This window comes from Lycium ferocissimum, chromosome 3 (genome assembly GCF_029784015.1).
Source record: "Lycium ferocissimum isolate CSIRO_LF1 chromosome 3, AGI_CSIRO_Lferr_CH_V1, whole genome shotgun sequence".
Lineage (NCBI taxonomy): Eukaryota > Viridiplantae > Streptophyta > Magnoliopsida > Solanales > Solanaceae > Lycium > Lycium ferocissimum.
The window spans coordinates 11855189-11870711 of record NC_081344.1 but is presented as its reverse complement, the minus strand read 5'-3'; the positions used below and the strand labels follow the sequence as shown (position 1 = coordinate 11870711).

The window sequence follows — 15523 nt, the reverse complement described above, 5'->3', positions numbered from 1 at the left end:
TCGGGAGCACCCTATTCCTCCTCCCGGCGTCGCCCCTCGATAGTCGCCCCTCCTCGAACGAGCTCCTCCTCGCGCCTAATCTCGCCCGCTGCCGAATACCATCCTCCGATATCCGTACCATCTCCGCCGCAAGCCCCGCGAGCCCGGGTAAGGCATATGCTCTAACCCTCAACATGCGTAAACGCCGTACGCCACCCACCGCATTTGTGTTCAACGTAAAAAAAAAGTTATCTTTTAAAACGTAACATTCAACGCGATTAAATAAATCTAAATACGATAAACTTACCAATGCCTCGCATCGCCCGGCGAGTGCCGAGTATCCCACATCCCTAGGGGACGCAAAGCCGGGTTGCCGATCAATCGGCGTGTGATACGATGATACCCGACATGTAATGCTCAACGGGAGTCAAATGGCCGACCACAACTAAAGTACCCAACCTCGTTCTCCCAACGGAGCCGAACATCCATGAAAGCCGAAAATCATCATCAACGGTAGCCCGATCGTCCCGCCGGGTAGTGTCGGAGCTCATGGGACGGACGTCGGGGGGGTATACTCCGTGTATGCGCGCAAACGTCGTAAGACACGCCGGCACGTGCTCGTACGATATCCGTGTGTATCAATGGACACCGCGACCTCCAAACCCCCCGACCCGCCCTAAAGGCCGAAAGAACCATCTAATATAGGGAACGTACGACGTCCATATAAATAGCCGCATAACATATACATACAAATCGTTGATCACTCAAGTCGAAAAGACGTTTAATTAAATTATTAATGTAAATTTAAATTGTTTTATCGCATCGTCCGTCATGTGATCAAGCTGGTCTCCGAATGGTAGATACTGTGGTACGTATCCACATCCCGATCAAAACCCGCCGTCCACCTCCTCGCATAAGGCATGTCAATGTCGAGGTGATATCTAGGTACGGCCGAAAAGCAAGATCCTCTCCCATGCCCATAATCAAATGACAGTCGATATTAGAAAATACGATTTTTAAGTCGTCATTTCAAGAGTTTTGTCTACATTAAAGGAAGGCACACTTAAAATATTACCTGGAGAACAGCCAAAAATCTACATACATCTGTGACAACACCAATAGATGCTCGGCACAGTATCCGTAAAGATACGCCAAAAAGCCCCCCCTCCGTAGTCTCCTGTGCGGTCCAGGATGCTCCAAGAAAACCAAATAACGTGTGTCGACAAAGGCACCCGATGAATTCGGGAACAAGATGCCCCCGAATATAATAAGCAAGGTACAAACGGCATGACGATCAACGGCGTCCCACCAAAAGTGCGTCATCAATTCCTGGATCAAGACCCTCCAAAAAAGTCAGAGCGCACTAATCCGAACCCGACTCTATCCCCCCGAAATCGGCCCCGGGCAACAGCACGAAGCGGGGCGAGCCTTAGTCAACTCGTCGCCCATGTCCGACCAGGAGGAGGCTCGTACCGAGTGTATAATGGCTCTCCATCTACCCGCCATCCAAAGAGGACCTCCACATCCCGAAGTGAATCGTGGCCTCACCAAAGGCGAAGATGGAAGGTACGTGTCTCCGGCCTCCACCGCTCAACCACGGCCGCGACGAGCGCCCAATCATGCCGTACCCGACCAACGGACACGCAACGGTAGATGCCGCCCCTAAACAATATCTCCAAGACGCGAGGGTGCGGGGGGTGCTCGCGTAAAAAAGTCTAAGCTCTCGCAGCCCCACGGGGGCGAGCCTAGTAGATATCCCTATAGTACCGACCCATAATAAGTCTGACCTATGATTGTCTTGTAAGGACAATACTGATCTATCAGAAGGTCCCGGGTGAACAGAGGGCCCCGCGTGAGCATCGGGCCCCGCGTAAGCATCGGGCCCTGGGGGAACATCGGGCCCAGGGGGAACATTCGGATCCATGAAAGAGTCCGATCTGTACAAAACTAAATTAGTCATTATTCTTGAAATAAAAGATAAATTATATTAACTAATTAATAATTTGTAGGAATATGTGAAATATGTAGTATTATATCTTGTGAATAATTAACATGGGATATGCAAAAGAAATTTAATACGTGATAGTAAGGACACATATGTGATGACAAAGACTTTTTTGAAGTTAATTACTTTTGAATTATGTGATGGCAAAGACTTGTTAAGTTAATTAGTTTGAGAATCGAAATTCATATATATATTCAGTATTATATATTTGTTTAGAACTCTATTTTGAATATGTGATATATTTTTAGTTGACCAAATAGCCAACACGACGATAAAATTAGACTAAAAGAGATATTCGTCGACCACATATTTTTCTACAAACTTTACATTTTTATCGTTAACTTATGTATTTATGAAAAGAAGAACTTTAATTATTCTTTTTTAGATAATCTTTTTTTATTTAACATATATATATTCACGCTTTTAAAATTATATAGATAACAATTCATAATCATTTACAACTTATCTGGATGGTTGTTACCTATTGTATTATATTATGTTGTTAATTTAAATACATTGTTTGTTTTGATTGTTACTTTAATATTATTTTTATGTAACGACGAAAGGTCCTATTTTATGTAACCACTGATTTGGTCCTACACAATATGACACAATACGAAAAATGTCAAAACAATACATAACAATCATCCAATCAAAGTGTTAACAACATAATAATTCATTACCAATCAATTTCTTTTAATTCATAAACAATAATTAACAACTAATAAATTCATAATCAATATTTAACAAAATAATAATTCATTAACAATTCATAAATAATTAACAAATTAACAACTCATAAACATATAACAAATTAACAATTCATCAACATTTAACAAATTAACAATTCATAAACATTTAACAAATATTGAATTAAACCAAAAAAAAAAAAAAATCGAACAAAAGGCAAAAGCCACTGCCCAGTCCGAAAAAGAACAAAAAAAAAATTGATTTTTTTTTTTGAAACATAGCAACGATTAAATGTTAAGCATGCTTAGAATATAATGTATATAACAAAATAATAACAAAAGTTCATAGTACAAAACCTTAATCGAAGATTTTTTGTAGAGTTATTTTAATCGAGTTCTACGCCGCTTTTCCCCAAAATTTGAACTTAGAATCTTGCTCTTCGACTTGAATATACCGAGAATCTAAACTTTCCGGACGAAATTTAATAGAAAATGACGTTTTTGGATGTGGGACCACCTCATTTTTTTTCGTCAATGGCAGTTTCTATTTTTTTTTTTTAAACCCACTGGAGGGACCAGTGGTGGAACCCGATGGGTTTATGTTGAAGGATATAGCGCAGTATTTTACTGCGCTATAGGTGAGAGAATAATTGTTATAGCGCAGTAAAATACTGCGTTATAGGTGAGAGAAGACAACTACTATAGCGCAGTAAAATACTGCGCTAAAGCACTTAACGGTACCGTTACGGTTAAGTGCTTTAGCGCAGTAAAAATGTACTTTTGTAACATTATTTTTTGTTGGGGTATTTTGGTTCAAACAATTTTTTTTAAGGCATTTTTGTTCCGGACTCGTGATAAATGGGGAAAGACATGGGTTTTTTTCAATCTGAGAGAGGGGTGAAACAGGGTCACCCGCTATCACCTTCCCTTTTTATCATTGCTGATGAAGCCTTATCCTCCCCTTTGAACAATCTTTATAATGACTTTAGGTTCATTGGCTTTTATATGCAGCCTGATGGTCCTAGGATTAATCTTTTGTCATATGTTGATGATCTAACTATCTTTTGTGCAGGAAAATCAGAAGGAGGAATAGGAATCAGATCCCTGCAAGATGTTTCAGATAGCTTAGGGGCCAAACTGTGGTGGCAATTTAGAACCAAGACTTCTGTATGGTCTGATTTTTTGAGAAGCAAGTACTCAAGGAGGGTTCATCATGTTGCTAGAAAATGGAGCTATACTGAATCACATGGGTGGAGAAGACTGATGAAAATGAGGGACAGAATGGAGCATCCAATACAATGGAAGATTAACAGTGGAAATTCAGGTTTCTAGTGGGATGATTGGACAGGTATTGGAAGACTTGCTAACATTGGAAATGCTTCTACTTCTATCAAAGTAAGGTTTCTGATTACATTAAAGATGGGAAGTGGAATATGGCAATGCTCAGGAAAGTGCTTCCTATTAGTAGTGTCATTCATAGCAATGGAATTACAATAAAATCTTCCATTTTGTTGGACAACCTGTTTGAACTCCTACTACAGATGGAAAGTTTTCTTGTAAATCTACTTGGAACATAGTCCCACTTTTATCAACAAAATGACTTCGAGCAAGGGCATTCCTATTAAAATCTCCTTCTTTCTCTGGAAACTGCTTAAGCAGAAAATACATGTGGACTTGAATATGAGAAAACTTGGGATTAACCTTCCTCTATGTGTTCTTGTTGTTTTATTCATCATCAAGAAGATCAAGAACACTTATTTTATGAAAGCGTGATTAGTAAGAGGGTATGGTTTTTTCATTTCAATGAAATGCTTGGGATCTGTCCTTCCAATAATATGAGACAACATATAGTGAATTGGTGGATGAGCAGAGGAAGAAATCTCATTCATGCTTAAGTCTGCAAGAACTGCCTAGTATTATTCTATGGAACCTTTGAAAGCAAGATGCAAATATAGTTTGGATAATATTTCTATGCATTGTAATAGGATCATTTACTATGTCTGTTAAGATCTTATTATGGTGATTCATAAACAAATCTCTCAGATCCCACCATACATTTGCTGGGATATTTTCCTGAGATTGATGGACAAAGCAGCATTTTATGCATCTGTTACAGCAATGAAATGGACAGCTCCTCAGGTTGGGTTTTTGAAGCTTAATACTGATGGATGCATAAAAGGAAATTCAGGTCCTAGTGGAGCAGGAGGAGTTATCAGAAATGATCTTGGGCAATTCAGAAGGGTCGAAATGGAAAGCGACTCCATGATGCTTACTGAATGGATTATGGATGTACATAATCCACCTTGGAACTTATGGGAGATCATTGAAGATATTTAATGTTAACTGGCAAAGATTGAAGAATGGAGTATCAATCATTGTTTTAGGGAGGGCAATAAGTTTGCTGACATCTTAGCTAATTGGGGTCTCAACTGAAACGAGCTCAACAGGCTTCCCAAATAGGCCAAGGGTGCTACACAAATGGACAGAGCTTGAGCAAGACTTTCTGTTGAGAAAAACATGTATAGAATTTATAATTTTGATGTTCCTTGAGTTGTATAATGGCTAAATGAGGCTTGCACCTCATAAAGCCATACTATATTTTTGAGAGCTTACTAGAAATTCTACTTGTCTCATAGAGTGGAGGATGTTCCATTCTAAGTAGGTTCAGGGAGCTATAGTTACTCCTCTGATATGTACATTCTGCATTATATATATATATATGTATATATGCTTCCATTCGCTAGTTATAGAGATGGAGTAGACTGATTAAAAAAAAAAAAAAAGGAGCAAGTTTTAAACGTTGCATCTCTTGATGAGAAAAAGTGTGAACGTTAAGGGGTCGTATGGTTCTAAAACAAATTATGCTAGGATTGATTATATATATATATATATCCATTCACTAGTGATAGAGATGGAGGAGACTGATAATAAAAATTAAAAAAAATATATTAAAAAAAAAAGAGTTGGCAAGTTTTAAACGTTGCATCTCCTGATGCGATCGTTAAGATCTATCCCAGCTTTGGACCCTTCGAACTACTTTACTTTCCGTTATAATATCTCCTTCGTTCAGCAAAAAGAAAAATATATGAACGTTGCATTCTTCCCCTCCTTTTTCAGAAGATGAACTTGTTTACAGAATCAATGCTTATATTTGGGAAAAATATAATGTCCTTATCAACAGTTTCAGAATTTATCCAATGTCCTTAAGTGGTACTGCATAGTTGGCAGATAAAAAGTACTATAAAATTTCCAAAATGTATGAAAACCCAGTGAGACAGCAACATATGTAAGATCCACCATTTGAGTCCAGAAAACTTGATAGTTTTACCTTATTACTGGTATTAACTGCAAAGATACTACATAACAAAACAATTGATCATATTGAACAAGTAACTATTTTCGACAGAACTTTTCTAACAACGTATTTAAGGGAGTTTCTATACTAATAGATTGCAACTTATCTTCAAGTTTAATTGTACTCACTGCTATAATATCTATGCATAATGAATGGCCAAGGACCTACAAATAATTGGTGTTAGAAAAAAAAAAAAAAAAAAAAAAAAAAGGAAAAGAAAAATCTAAACGAACCTAAACAAATGAATATATGCAATGTCAGTTCTGGAAATTGATGAGGTTTTACAAAAAAAACCACCTGCATGGCCAGGGTTAAAACACTGATTCCAGCAGCAATCCTGCACAACAGAAACGATGAAAATTGTAACGATGTGATCCAATTAGAATCAAATAGTGCTCAAAGCGAACAAATCCAACCCCCCCCCCCCCCCCCCACCAAAAAAAAAACCCCCCAACCCCACAAACCAAAAAATGAATATTTTTCAGAAATATCACAAAAATAATCATGTCACAAACAATTTGAACGAAAGCATGTCAGTGATCCGTGTTGTCACATATCAGAATACTGTTAGTGCTTCGTGTAGCAGAAGCAGCAATATAAATATATGTACATTGTCAGTATTTTTCACCGATTAGATCAGAAAAGAAGTTGCTTCATCCATGAGCAGAGTTCAAGTATCTAATCAACAATTACTTAGACACACTGTTAACTGGACTCTTTCTCTGAAGTTTGAACTAAACCTTAATTGTTTAGCAGAAATCATATAACAAAGATAATAAAGAAGCTGTTAGAATACCCTGTAACTGAGCTAAGATTATGTTACTAAGGATTTGTATTCGGAAATTCTGAATATATATATATATATATCAATCGGAATTGATTTCAGATTTAACCACTAGATAGTGCAATATTATGTAATTTAGGATGGCGCTTACCATAGGGTTCTAGGTGACACCCATTTTTGTTGCACGTAAACAATCTGCTACATGAGATATCTCTTTGACAGTTGACTCATTTATTCCGGTACTAGTATTGTGCTGTTCATTGTCGAATGCAAACTTAAGCTGCTTCTCCACAGACTTGAAGATGGATTTTCGTTTAGACCTTACTCGATATGGAGGAGAGGCATTAAAAGCTTTGGTATTGCATGGCCCAATGCCATTGTAAACAGGATTTCTCGAAGAACTTCCCCTACTCGTGCCATATTTTTCTAAACTGTCGGTTTGTTTCTCCTCACAAGCATCACGCACTTCATCCTTACTCATATCTCCATCTGCATTCCCAATTTCATTACCTGGCGTGGAGCTCAACTTCCTCTTCCTGAATATGGAAGGCGTATTTGGGAAGCTTCTAGCAGCAGTTTTCAGTATGGATTCAGGGGTTTGTGCAGACAAACTACTTCCCTTCAGACTACTGGGTGGAGTAAAGAAACAACTAGGTGACAAACTTGGACTTGAATCAGATTCACAATGAGCCCATCGATTATTTAGATGATCTGAATCCATTGAAATACAACTTCCTAGCTGTGGGGGTTCATAATACAATGTACCACATGTAGGTATTTCACAAGAAAATGGAGTTTCAATGACTTTAAATTGATCAACTTCACTATTCGTTCCATATCCCTCAAAACTGATTTCTGTAATTGGTTTAACATGGATAGAATCTATTACTGGTGACTGTGCCTCCCATCTAACAACTTCGGAATCAGCAGACTCATTTTGAGGACCCCTATTAGAAGCATTGATATTTGCAACCAGCAGTTTGGCATCTTGATGATTCTTACCATTTTCTATTTTACATACATCGCTAGTTCCCGATGAAGCAAGCTCAGTTGAATCTGATCCTTTATGTGAGCAAACAAGAGCCTTTTCAGCTGAAAGTGTACCGGTGGTGTCCTTACAACCATTTTGAAAGCCATCTCCACCAACAGGCGGAAGATTTCCAGTAGCCAAATAGAAGTCTAATTTCTTCTTCAAAGAGCTATTCCAATGGTTCTTGATAGCATTATCAGTCCTGTATAAAATTTGGTCCAGTTATGAGAAAGAAACTTAGTTTAAGAGACACAAATGTTATGATGCATTAATGCAGTATACTTGAGCATGCTTCTGCTAGGTTATTACATCATTTATATGGCACAGTGGCTGAAAAATGCTTTAACTTCAGAGTGATTCTTTTTTCTGATAGTTCAAAATATACAAGCTTCTGAGTGTCGATATAGTTGCCAGCAAATAGCACTAGGTAAGATGATTTAAAACTCCAATTATATTGTCTCTATCAATGTGGTATCCACAGATAAGAAATATGCACGTAAGCCACTCACTACTAAAGTAGTTATTATCTTTTCTCTACCACAATTGAGGGAAAAACATAGCTATCGTGGGAATAATGAGCTTATTTAGTTGGACAATCAACAAACATGAAGTTAGAAATCAGGCACCTATCGTTAGGCCTATAGATTCTTTTTTCTGATAGTTCAAAATATACAAGCTTCTGAGTGTGAATGGTTGCCAGCAGATAGCACTAGGTAAGACAAAAACAAATCAGATGATTTAAAACTCCAATTATATTGTCTCTATCAATGTGATATCTACAGATAAGAAATATGCACGTAAGCCACTCACTACTAAAGTCGTTATTATCTCTACCACAATTGAGTGAAAAGCATAGCTATCGTGGGAATAATGAGCTTATTTAGTTGGACAATCAACAAACATGAAGTTAGAAATCAGGCAGCTATCGTTAGGCCTATAATTATCTGCCAAACAAAGGCCTCACATAGTCGCACTACAAGACATGATAGCATAAAACTGATTACATTATACACAATTCCAGGAGATCTACAAAATCTTTCAGGATCTTTTTCCTATAGTTTTTTTTTTTTTTTTTTTTTTTTGGTGACTTCTTAGAACACATAACAGAAAAACTTCAAAATCAACGCCAGATAGATTTCGTCTCTCTTTATTCTATTGAATGAAGAAACCGCTACTTCCTTTAGATCATCTACACGTGTTGGACCCACCTAAAGAGATGTTCAATATCTTTGCTGAATGATTACCTTCCATGTAGGACCTTAGCTATTTCAGCCCACTTGTTCCCATGTATCCGATGAGCATTTACAAGTGCTAGTTCCTCCTCCAATGTCCAGGCATCTTTTTTAATATTTGGATTCAAATGATTGTGCCACCTGAGAAATTAAAAAAAATCAAAATCTATTAAGCCAATGCAATAAGTAATCAAATCTTGTAGGCTCTCCCATTTTGAAAAAGAAAATGAAAAATTCATCATGAAGCTCGCAGAAAAAGTTGAATCAGCTATAAGCAAGGTAGTCATATTGATATACAATCGACTGACATGCATTATCTTAGTCCCAGAGCAATGGGGAAAGTTGGCAATGAATCAACGAATTAACTCTGTTAATATATGGAACGAACAGTTAAATTCAACAAAGATAACATTTACAAATGTATGACCACCATATCTGATCTTACCTCTCACGACATTGCTTCCCTATCCGACCAGGCAATGATTTGGCTATGACAGACCATTTTGTAGGCCCATACTTAGCCACCAGTTCAATGATCTTTTCATCCTCCTATAAACAAACTCACCAGTCAAATGAAGGACATCATAAATTACCAAGATTGTCCAAGCACAGCCTGAAATTACATATTAGTATAGAAGAAAAGCAAAACCAACCTCTGGAGTCCAAGGTCCTTTTACAAGTTCTGGATTCAGAACCTTTTGCCATCGATGCAGGCATTGCACTTCAGATCTATCCGGAAAGAATTCAGCTGCATGTGCATCAGTGTTTGAATAAAACCAGTTTTTTTTTTCTAATCACAGAACCAGCTTAAATCAAAAACTGAATGCAATATGTTGCCCAATGATTAACAACTAATGACAGCTGAGATGAACCTCATCAAGAACGACTCACACAAAAAGTTCAGCTAAGCTAACATCTCTGCTCAAAGAAGTTGAGTGTCTGCTCTTCGGTAAACCTTATAAGTTTACCATCTATCGAACCAAGTTTGGCAGACGCCATTGTTAAAGAAAAATATATACTATTCTCTGGAATATCAACAAACAAATATATCTCAATGTCAAACTAATTGGAGTCGTTTACAAGAATCCTCAATATCTATTCCACTATTTGGTCTCATTTCATTCCAACACTCAATACCAAATCTTAAACTCATCCTTGAACTGACATACAAACCTCTAATCAAACTAAAACATACAAACCTCAGGTGTTCCAATAACAAGCAATTCTTAATTCCAACTAGTTGATATTATGTATATAAGTCCTTTGCTTTCATTCGACTTGTTAGTTAAGTCCGCATAATTTCAAAAGATTGAAGGTCTTTTGAGACAACTTCTCTCCATGTAACTTAGATCTATCTTGTTCTGTTCTAACACCTTCAACAATCATAACGTCATGTCGTACCTAAGCACAAACATAGTTAGGAGGTCTACATAGGATAAAGGAAAAGCATCTCAAGCGACCTTCTCTAACTTTATCCTCAACGTATGCAATTTACACTTTCCATCGAATGTGTTTTGTTGGTATACCTAATGTCAAATTTTTATTTGTCTACCAAACTACAAATACAATACAGGAAAGTTGAGAAGAACGAAATAGAGATCACATGATGACTGCAGTAAAAGTCAAATCGTGGAAGTATCTGCCAAACCTAGCCTAGACTTTTTTTTTTGATAACGGTTAAACCAACGAGGGCTTGTGGCACACGGTTCAAAACTCAGTGGATGATGAGCCGCTCTACCCTTTCTTCATTTACACACCAATCTTTCTCGGTGGATGATGAGCCGCTCTACCCTTTCTTCATTTACACACCAAGCTTTTATCCGTGGCAGGGTTCAAACCCGTAACATGTGCCTAACCCACACATCACAAGTTGTGCTCTTACCAGTTACCATTAGACCAAAGCCCTAGGGCCCAAAGCTAGCCTAGATTTAAACCGCAAATAATTCAACACATCATATAAGTAATTAACATGTTTGAACATATTGAAGATGCATTTAAAACACGAACAAATAGACCACCTAACAGGTTTGAGATGAATTTTCAAGAAAGCACTGCCACATATTGTAAATGAACCTACTAAAGAAGAAAGCTGAGTATATCATAGCTAACCGCAACATATACACTACTGCACTAGTAAAATACTACTTAGTCAAACAAAAAGGCCAACCTACAGCGAGGCAAGCCCAGCCATGGGAGTATTTATGGTTAGCCAATAAAGAAGTCTGTTTTGGTCTCTGACTCTCTGGAATGATTATGTCTCAAAGCAAAGCATAGAAAGCAAATGTCTGCCTTATGTTAAATTCTTCCCGGTTTTATTTACAACTAACCAATTAAGAAGTCTTAGTTGGTTTTTGGGAAGAAGGCATCTCAAGAGAAGGCAAAGAAAGCAAACGACCTCTCTTAAGCTAAACCTTTTCAAGAGGACTTGAGATTGACGTTTACACCTCATGCACATTGACTCTTATGTGTTCTATGCTCAACCTATATTGTCATATGATAATAAGTGGTCAGAGATCCCTTTATCTATTCAACCTGATATTGATTTTACCGTACGTTTAGTAGCTTACAACCTCCCTATCTGTGATCGTCAATTGCTTCTTCCTATCTTGATATAGCATCATTTTCCTACTCGATCTTATTTGTAGAAATTGCATTCAATCAAAAGAGGAGAGCACAAAGAAGTTGGACTAAGATCCAGCTTGCAGAGGACAGTTATTAAAAAAAAAAAAAAAACAAGTAATGATATATATCATCTTCAATCTATATTCCTGACTAGAAGATACAAACATGATAAAAACAACTATATCCACTATTATATACCTCTTGAAACATCTTATTGTACATCACTTATCAGGTCCCATAGTAATCGTATTAGAAACTCTGGTGTTCCGCGATATCAACTTTCAAAGATGAGTGTCAGTATGAATTTGAATCACACTTCATCTGTATTTATTTATTGTTTTTTTTTTACGATCGAGAAATTCTCGAGGGTCAGTGGTGCATGGTTTGAAACTTGGTGGATAATGAACCCACTCATCTACCCTTCTCCACTTAATACCAGGCTTTTGTTTGTGCTAAGGTTCTAGAAGGTTCTAGTCCATGAGGTGCTCCTAATCCACACTCACATATTGCGCTCCAACCACCAACGCCCTAGGGGCACAAAGCAGTATTTATATTCATGGACATTTTACTGTTCCTTTTTTTATGGTGGTGGTGTCAGGGCCAGCTTGCACACACCTCAACTATTTCACGGGGTGCCAACTTGCACACACCTCAACTATTTCACAGGGTGCCTGCTTCCTCCAGCATGGGTACCGGCCGACCGGTTAATTCTACCACCCAAGACTTAGGCAGATGAGAAGAAATCACCTGGCATTTTCTACCTGAGCTGAAATTTGAACCTGAGACCTCATAGTTCTCCTCCCCCACCCCTCCCCCCACCCACCCACTTCATTGACCACTAGACCACAATGTTACTTTTGAAATGGGCAAAGGGATAGAAGACATGCATCTGCCAAGGTTGCTGTCTAACAAGTCTTGCAGCATAAGATTTTTAAAATCTGTAATAGGTAGTGAAGACACTAGCTACTGAAAGATTGTTCAATCTGTAATAACATCCAAAAGCACAACCGAGGAAATTATACCTATTTTCTTCCAGCACTTCCCCCTGTAAGCTGCAACAGCCCTTCTCAAAGTATCATCCTGTGGCATTTGGGGATTTAATTAATCAATACATGATTCCTCAAAGTAAGACGGAAAGCTGAATTTATCACGTAAAATACAAGCAATAATAAATAAGACTTCAAAGAATAAAGCACATTTATATTAATATACCATGATGTTGTAGAAGCACAAACAAATTCAGAAGAAAAAATGTTCCACCAGAAACTAACTTTTCCAAATTCCTACTATTTTCTATTAACGACTCAGTAGTATCCACTGCTGAAAACTTGAAACTGAAACTCAACATAACCTGAACGCTTGGGCTTTAGGCTATTGAAAACTGCTTACCTCCTCAGGAGTCCAACCACCCTTTGCTCGTCTAATTGGACCAGTGGTTCTTCTGCAAAATTGAACTCATTAAAAAATCTCCTGATTTACATGTGGTCTAGATGGTACCAAGACTCACAAAACGCCAAAAACCAATAAGCATAAATCATTACTTAGTATCTTGCCATTTAACATCAAAATATTAGCAGCAGAAACACTATGAACTTCAAACACCCTTATCACATCCTAGAAAAACAAGATATTTCACATGATTGTAAATCAGCTTTGTGTCTGAATGAAGGAGATGACAGGAGAACAATTGCATCACATTATCGACTCCAATACTATTCTTCATGACAGTAAATCTTGACATTTAGGCGATGCTATTCAGCTGTTGAATCATTTTCATATGCCATAACGTAATTCCAAATTCTAATCCTTTTCAAAAATGACCTAAATTAAGGTGTGAAACAGATTAACTATTATACAACCCCATGCACAACGGTTTCCACTTTAAAACAAGCCAAACTTCAGCTAAATACCAAAGAATGATACTTATGAAAATCGCCCACGAATAGCCAAATATAAACTTCAGATGAACCTCAAAATCAAAATTGGCATGAATATACTCCCAATATTCAGATTCACAACTTTTAAAACCAAAAATACAAGGCCAAATATGAGGTCATCATATATAGAGAGGCCAAAAACATTACCGATGAGCTGGCGATGTAGGTGTCGGGCTGCATACTTCTGATGACTTTACGGTTAAACTGCCACTATTTTCAGAAACCGAAGAAGCTGAAGCAGCCGTAGATTGCTTATTCTCAGTACAGCAATCCTCTATTTTCAATTCATCCATCTTCACAACATAAAAACCTTAAATCGCCAATCCAATAGCAAAATTCAATTAAAAAAAGGGAAAATTACGCTCTATGTCTACTGGGAGAAAATAATTTACACGCTTTAGCCCGTATCTTGAATTTGTTACCCGGTTTAGCTCATATTTGTGTATAAACACCTTTTATACAAGGTTGATACATTATGTATAATGCTTCCCCCCCAGGTATAATATTGTATAAACTGAAAATATGGCTACGGGGCGTAATATTTTATGTTGGGCTGTATATTTTTGAAAATTTCCCTTAATAAGCAGAGCAGCAAAATTTCTCTAACCTGTAACAAGAAAACAAAAATCCCAACTCTATGTAAGCCCTAATGGTTCCGTTGATATAACTAAATCCAAATATCATATTTCTATTTTCAGATCAAAACTATAACCAAGTAAAACTCAAACAATATATTCCTTGGAAAAAAAAAAAAAACCGATCCCATCATTAACATATCAATGAAATAACTAAAATCCGATTGAAATTAACCAAACTATAAACAAGTCTAACAAAATCAAACTGAAAATCAATAAAACTGATAGTTTTTAACGGACTTTCAAGAATGTTAATAGCAAACTAACCTGTATTATAAGCTCATTAGAAAGCCAATAAATCTCTCAGTTTAATTTCCTGGAGAGAGACAATTGAGCTAACGTTGGCCGTTGAATGATACAGGAAAGTAAATCTTCATAATAATATTAAGAAAACTATTATAAAGTTTTGTACATAACGAATATATCACCGACGGGGCCGTTTGGTAGCCGTTAAGCATTTTGCTCTTCGAACTTGTAAGCCCCCTAAACTTGTGAGAATTTTTTTTTTTTTTTGACACTCAAAATAATACCTTATATCTAATTAGACACTTTCAACTTAAATTTTAAAAAAGTTTGCACGTAATGTAATTCATCTATTATAGCCTATTCGGCCAAGTTTATTTTTCTCCAAAAATACTTATTTTTTTCAATAAGTGCTTATTTTTAAAAAAGTGAGGTGTTTGGCTAAGCTTTTGGGAGAAAATAAGTTCTTCTATAAAATTAGTTTTTCAGAAGCTAAAATAAATAGCCTCTGGCCAAAAGCATTTTTTTTAAAAGCACTTTTGAGAAAAATACACTTAGAAGTACTTTTAAAAGTTTGGTCAAACATAAATTGCTGCTCAAAAGTGTTATTTTAATTAATTGGTCAAACACAAACTGTTTTTCGCCAAAAGTACTTTTTTTATAAGCACTTTTGAATAAAAGTATTTTTCAAAATAAGCTGATTTTACAAGTTTGGCCAAATATGATATTAGTTAGGTAAGCTAACAACATAAATATGAGTTTGATTGGATGGGCTTATAACTTACGGCTTATAAGTCAAAAGTGATAGGTTATGAATCTTAATTGATGGCCTTTAGCTTATTTTTGTGTTTTGATTTACAATAAGTTTTTAAAAACACTTTTTTATCTTATTCAAACACTATAAAAATACTTAAAAGCTATTTTGGCTTAAAAACACCTGAAATAAGTCAATCCAAACAGGTTCTATGTCATCTTATTTAATTATATGCATCAACCTCAAGTAGAAAAAAGC

At 36.8% G+C, this 15523-nt stretch overlaps 1 protein-coding gene and 1 long non-coding RNA gene across 5 annotated transcripts; both read right to left on the bottom strand.

Moving 5' to 3' along the window:
* Positions 1 to 6263: 6263 nt before the first annotated feature.
* Positions 6264 to 14744, bottom strand: LOC132049728 (transcription factor MYB3R-3-like). 4 transcript variants are annotated; one of them, XM_059440646.1, is made up of 10 exons: positions 14536 to 14744; positions 14026 to 14240; positions 13781 to 13926; positions 13086 to 13137; positions 12719 to 12776; positions 9728 to 9822; positions 9520 to 9623; positions 9087 to 9215; positions 6964 to 8044; positions 6264 to 6365 (listed from the first exon to the last, which is right to left on the bottom strand). In XM_059440646.1, the coding sequence occupies exons 3-9, from the start codon at positions 13924 to 13926 to the stop codon at positions 6973 to 6975; spliced, it is 1656 nt and encodes a 551-aa protein (XP_059296629.1). In that variant the 5' UTR covers positions 14026 to 14240; positions 14536 to 14744; the 3' UTR covers positions 6264 to 6365; positions 6964 to 6972. The 4 variants fall into 4 exon arrangements, with proteins under 4 accessions (XP_059296629.1, XP_059296630.1, XP_059296627.1 ...); XM_059440647.1 differs by lacking the exon at positions 14026 to 14240 and having other exon boundaries at positions 13781 to 13943; XM_059440644.1 differs by lacking the exon at positions 14026 to 14240.
* On the bottom strand, positions 9823 to 12711 carry LOC132049731 (uncharacterized). The gene is made up of 2 exons (XR_009413143.1): positions 12347 to 12711; positions 9823 to 12311 (listed from the first exon to the last, which is right to left on the bottom strand). It is a non-coding gene; the product is annotated as an uncharacterized LOC132049731 (long non-coding RNA).
* Positions 14745 to 15523: the final 779 nt, after the last annotated feature.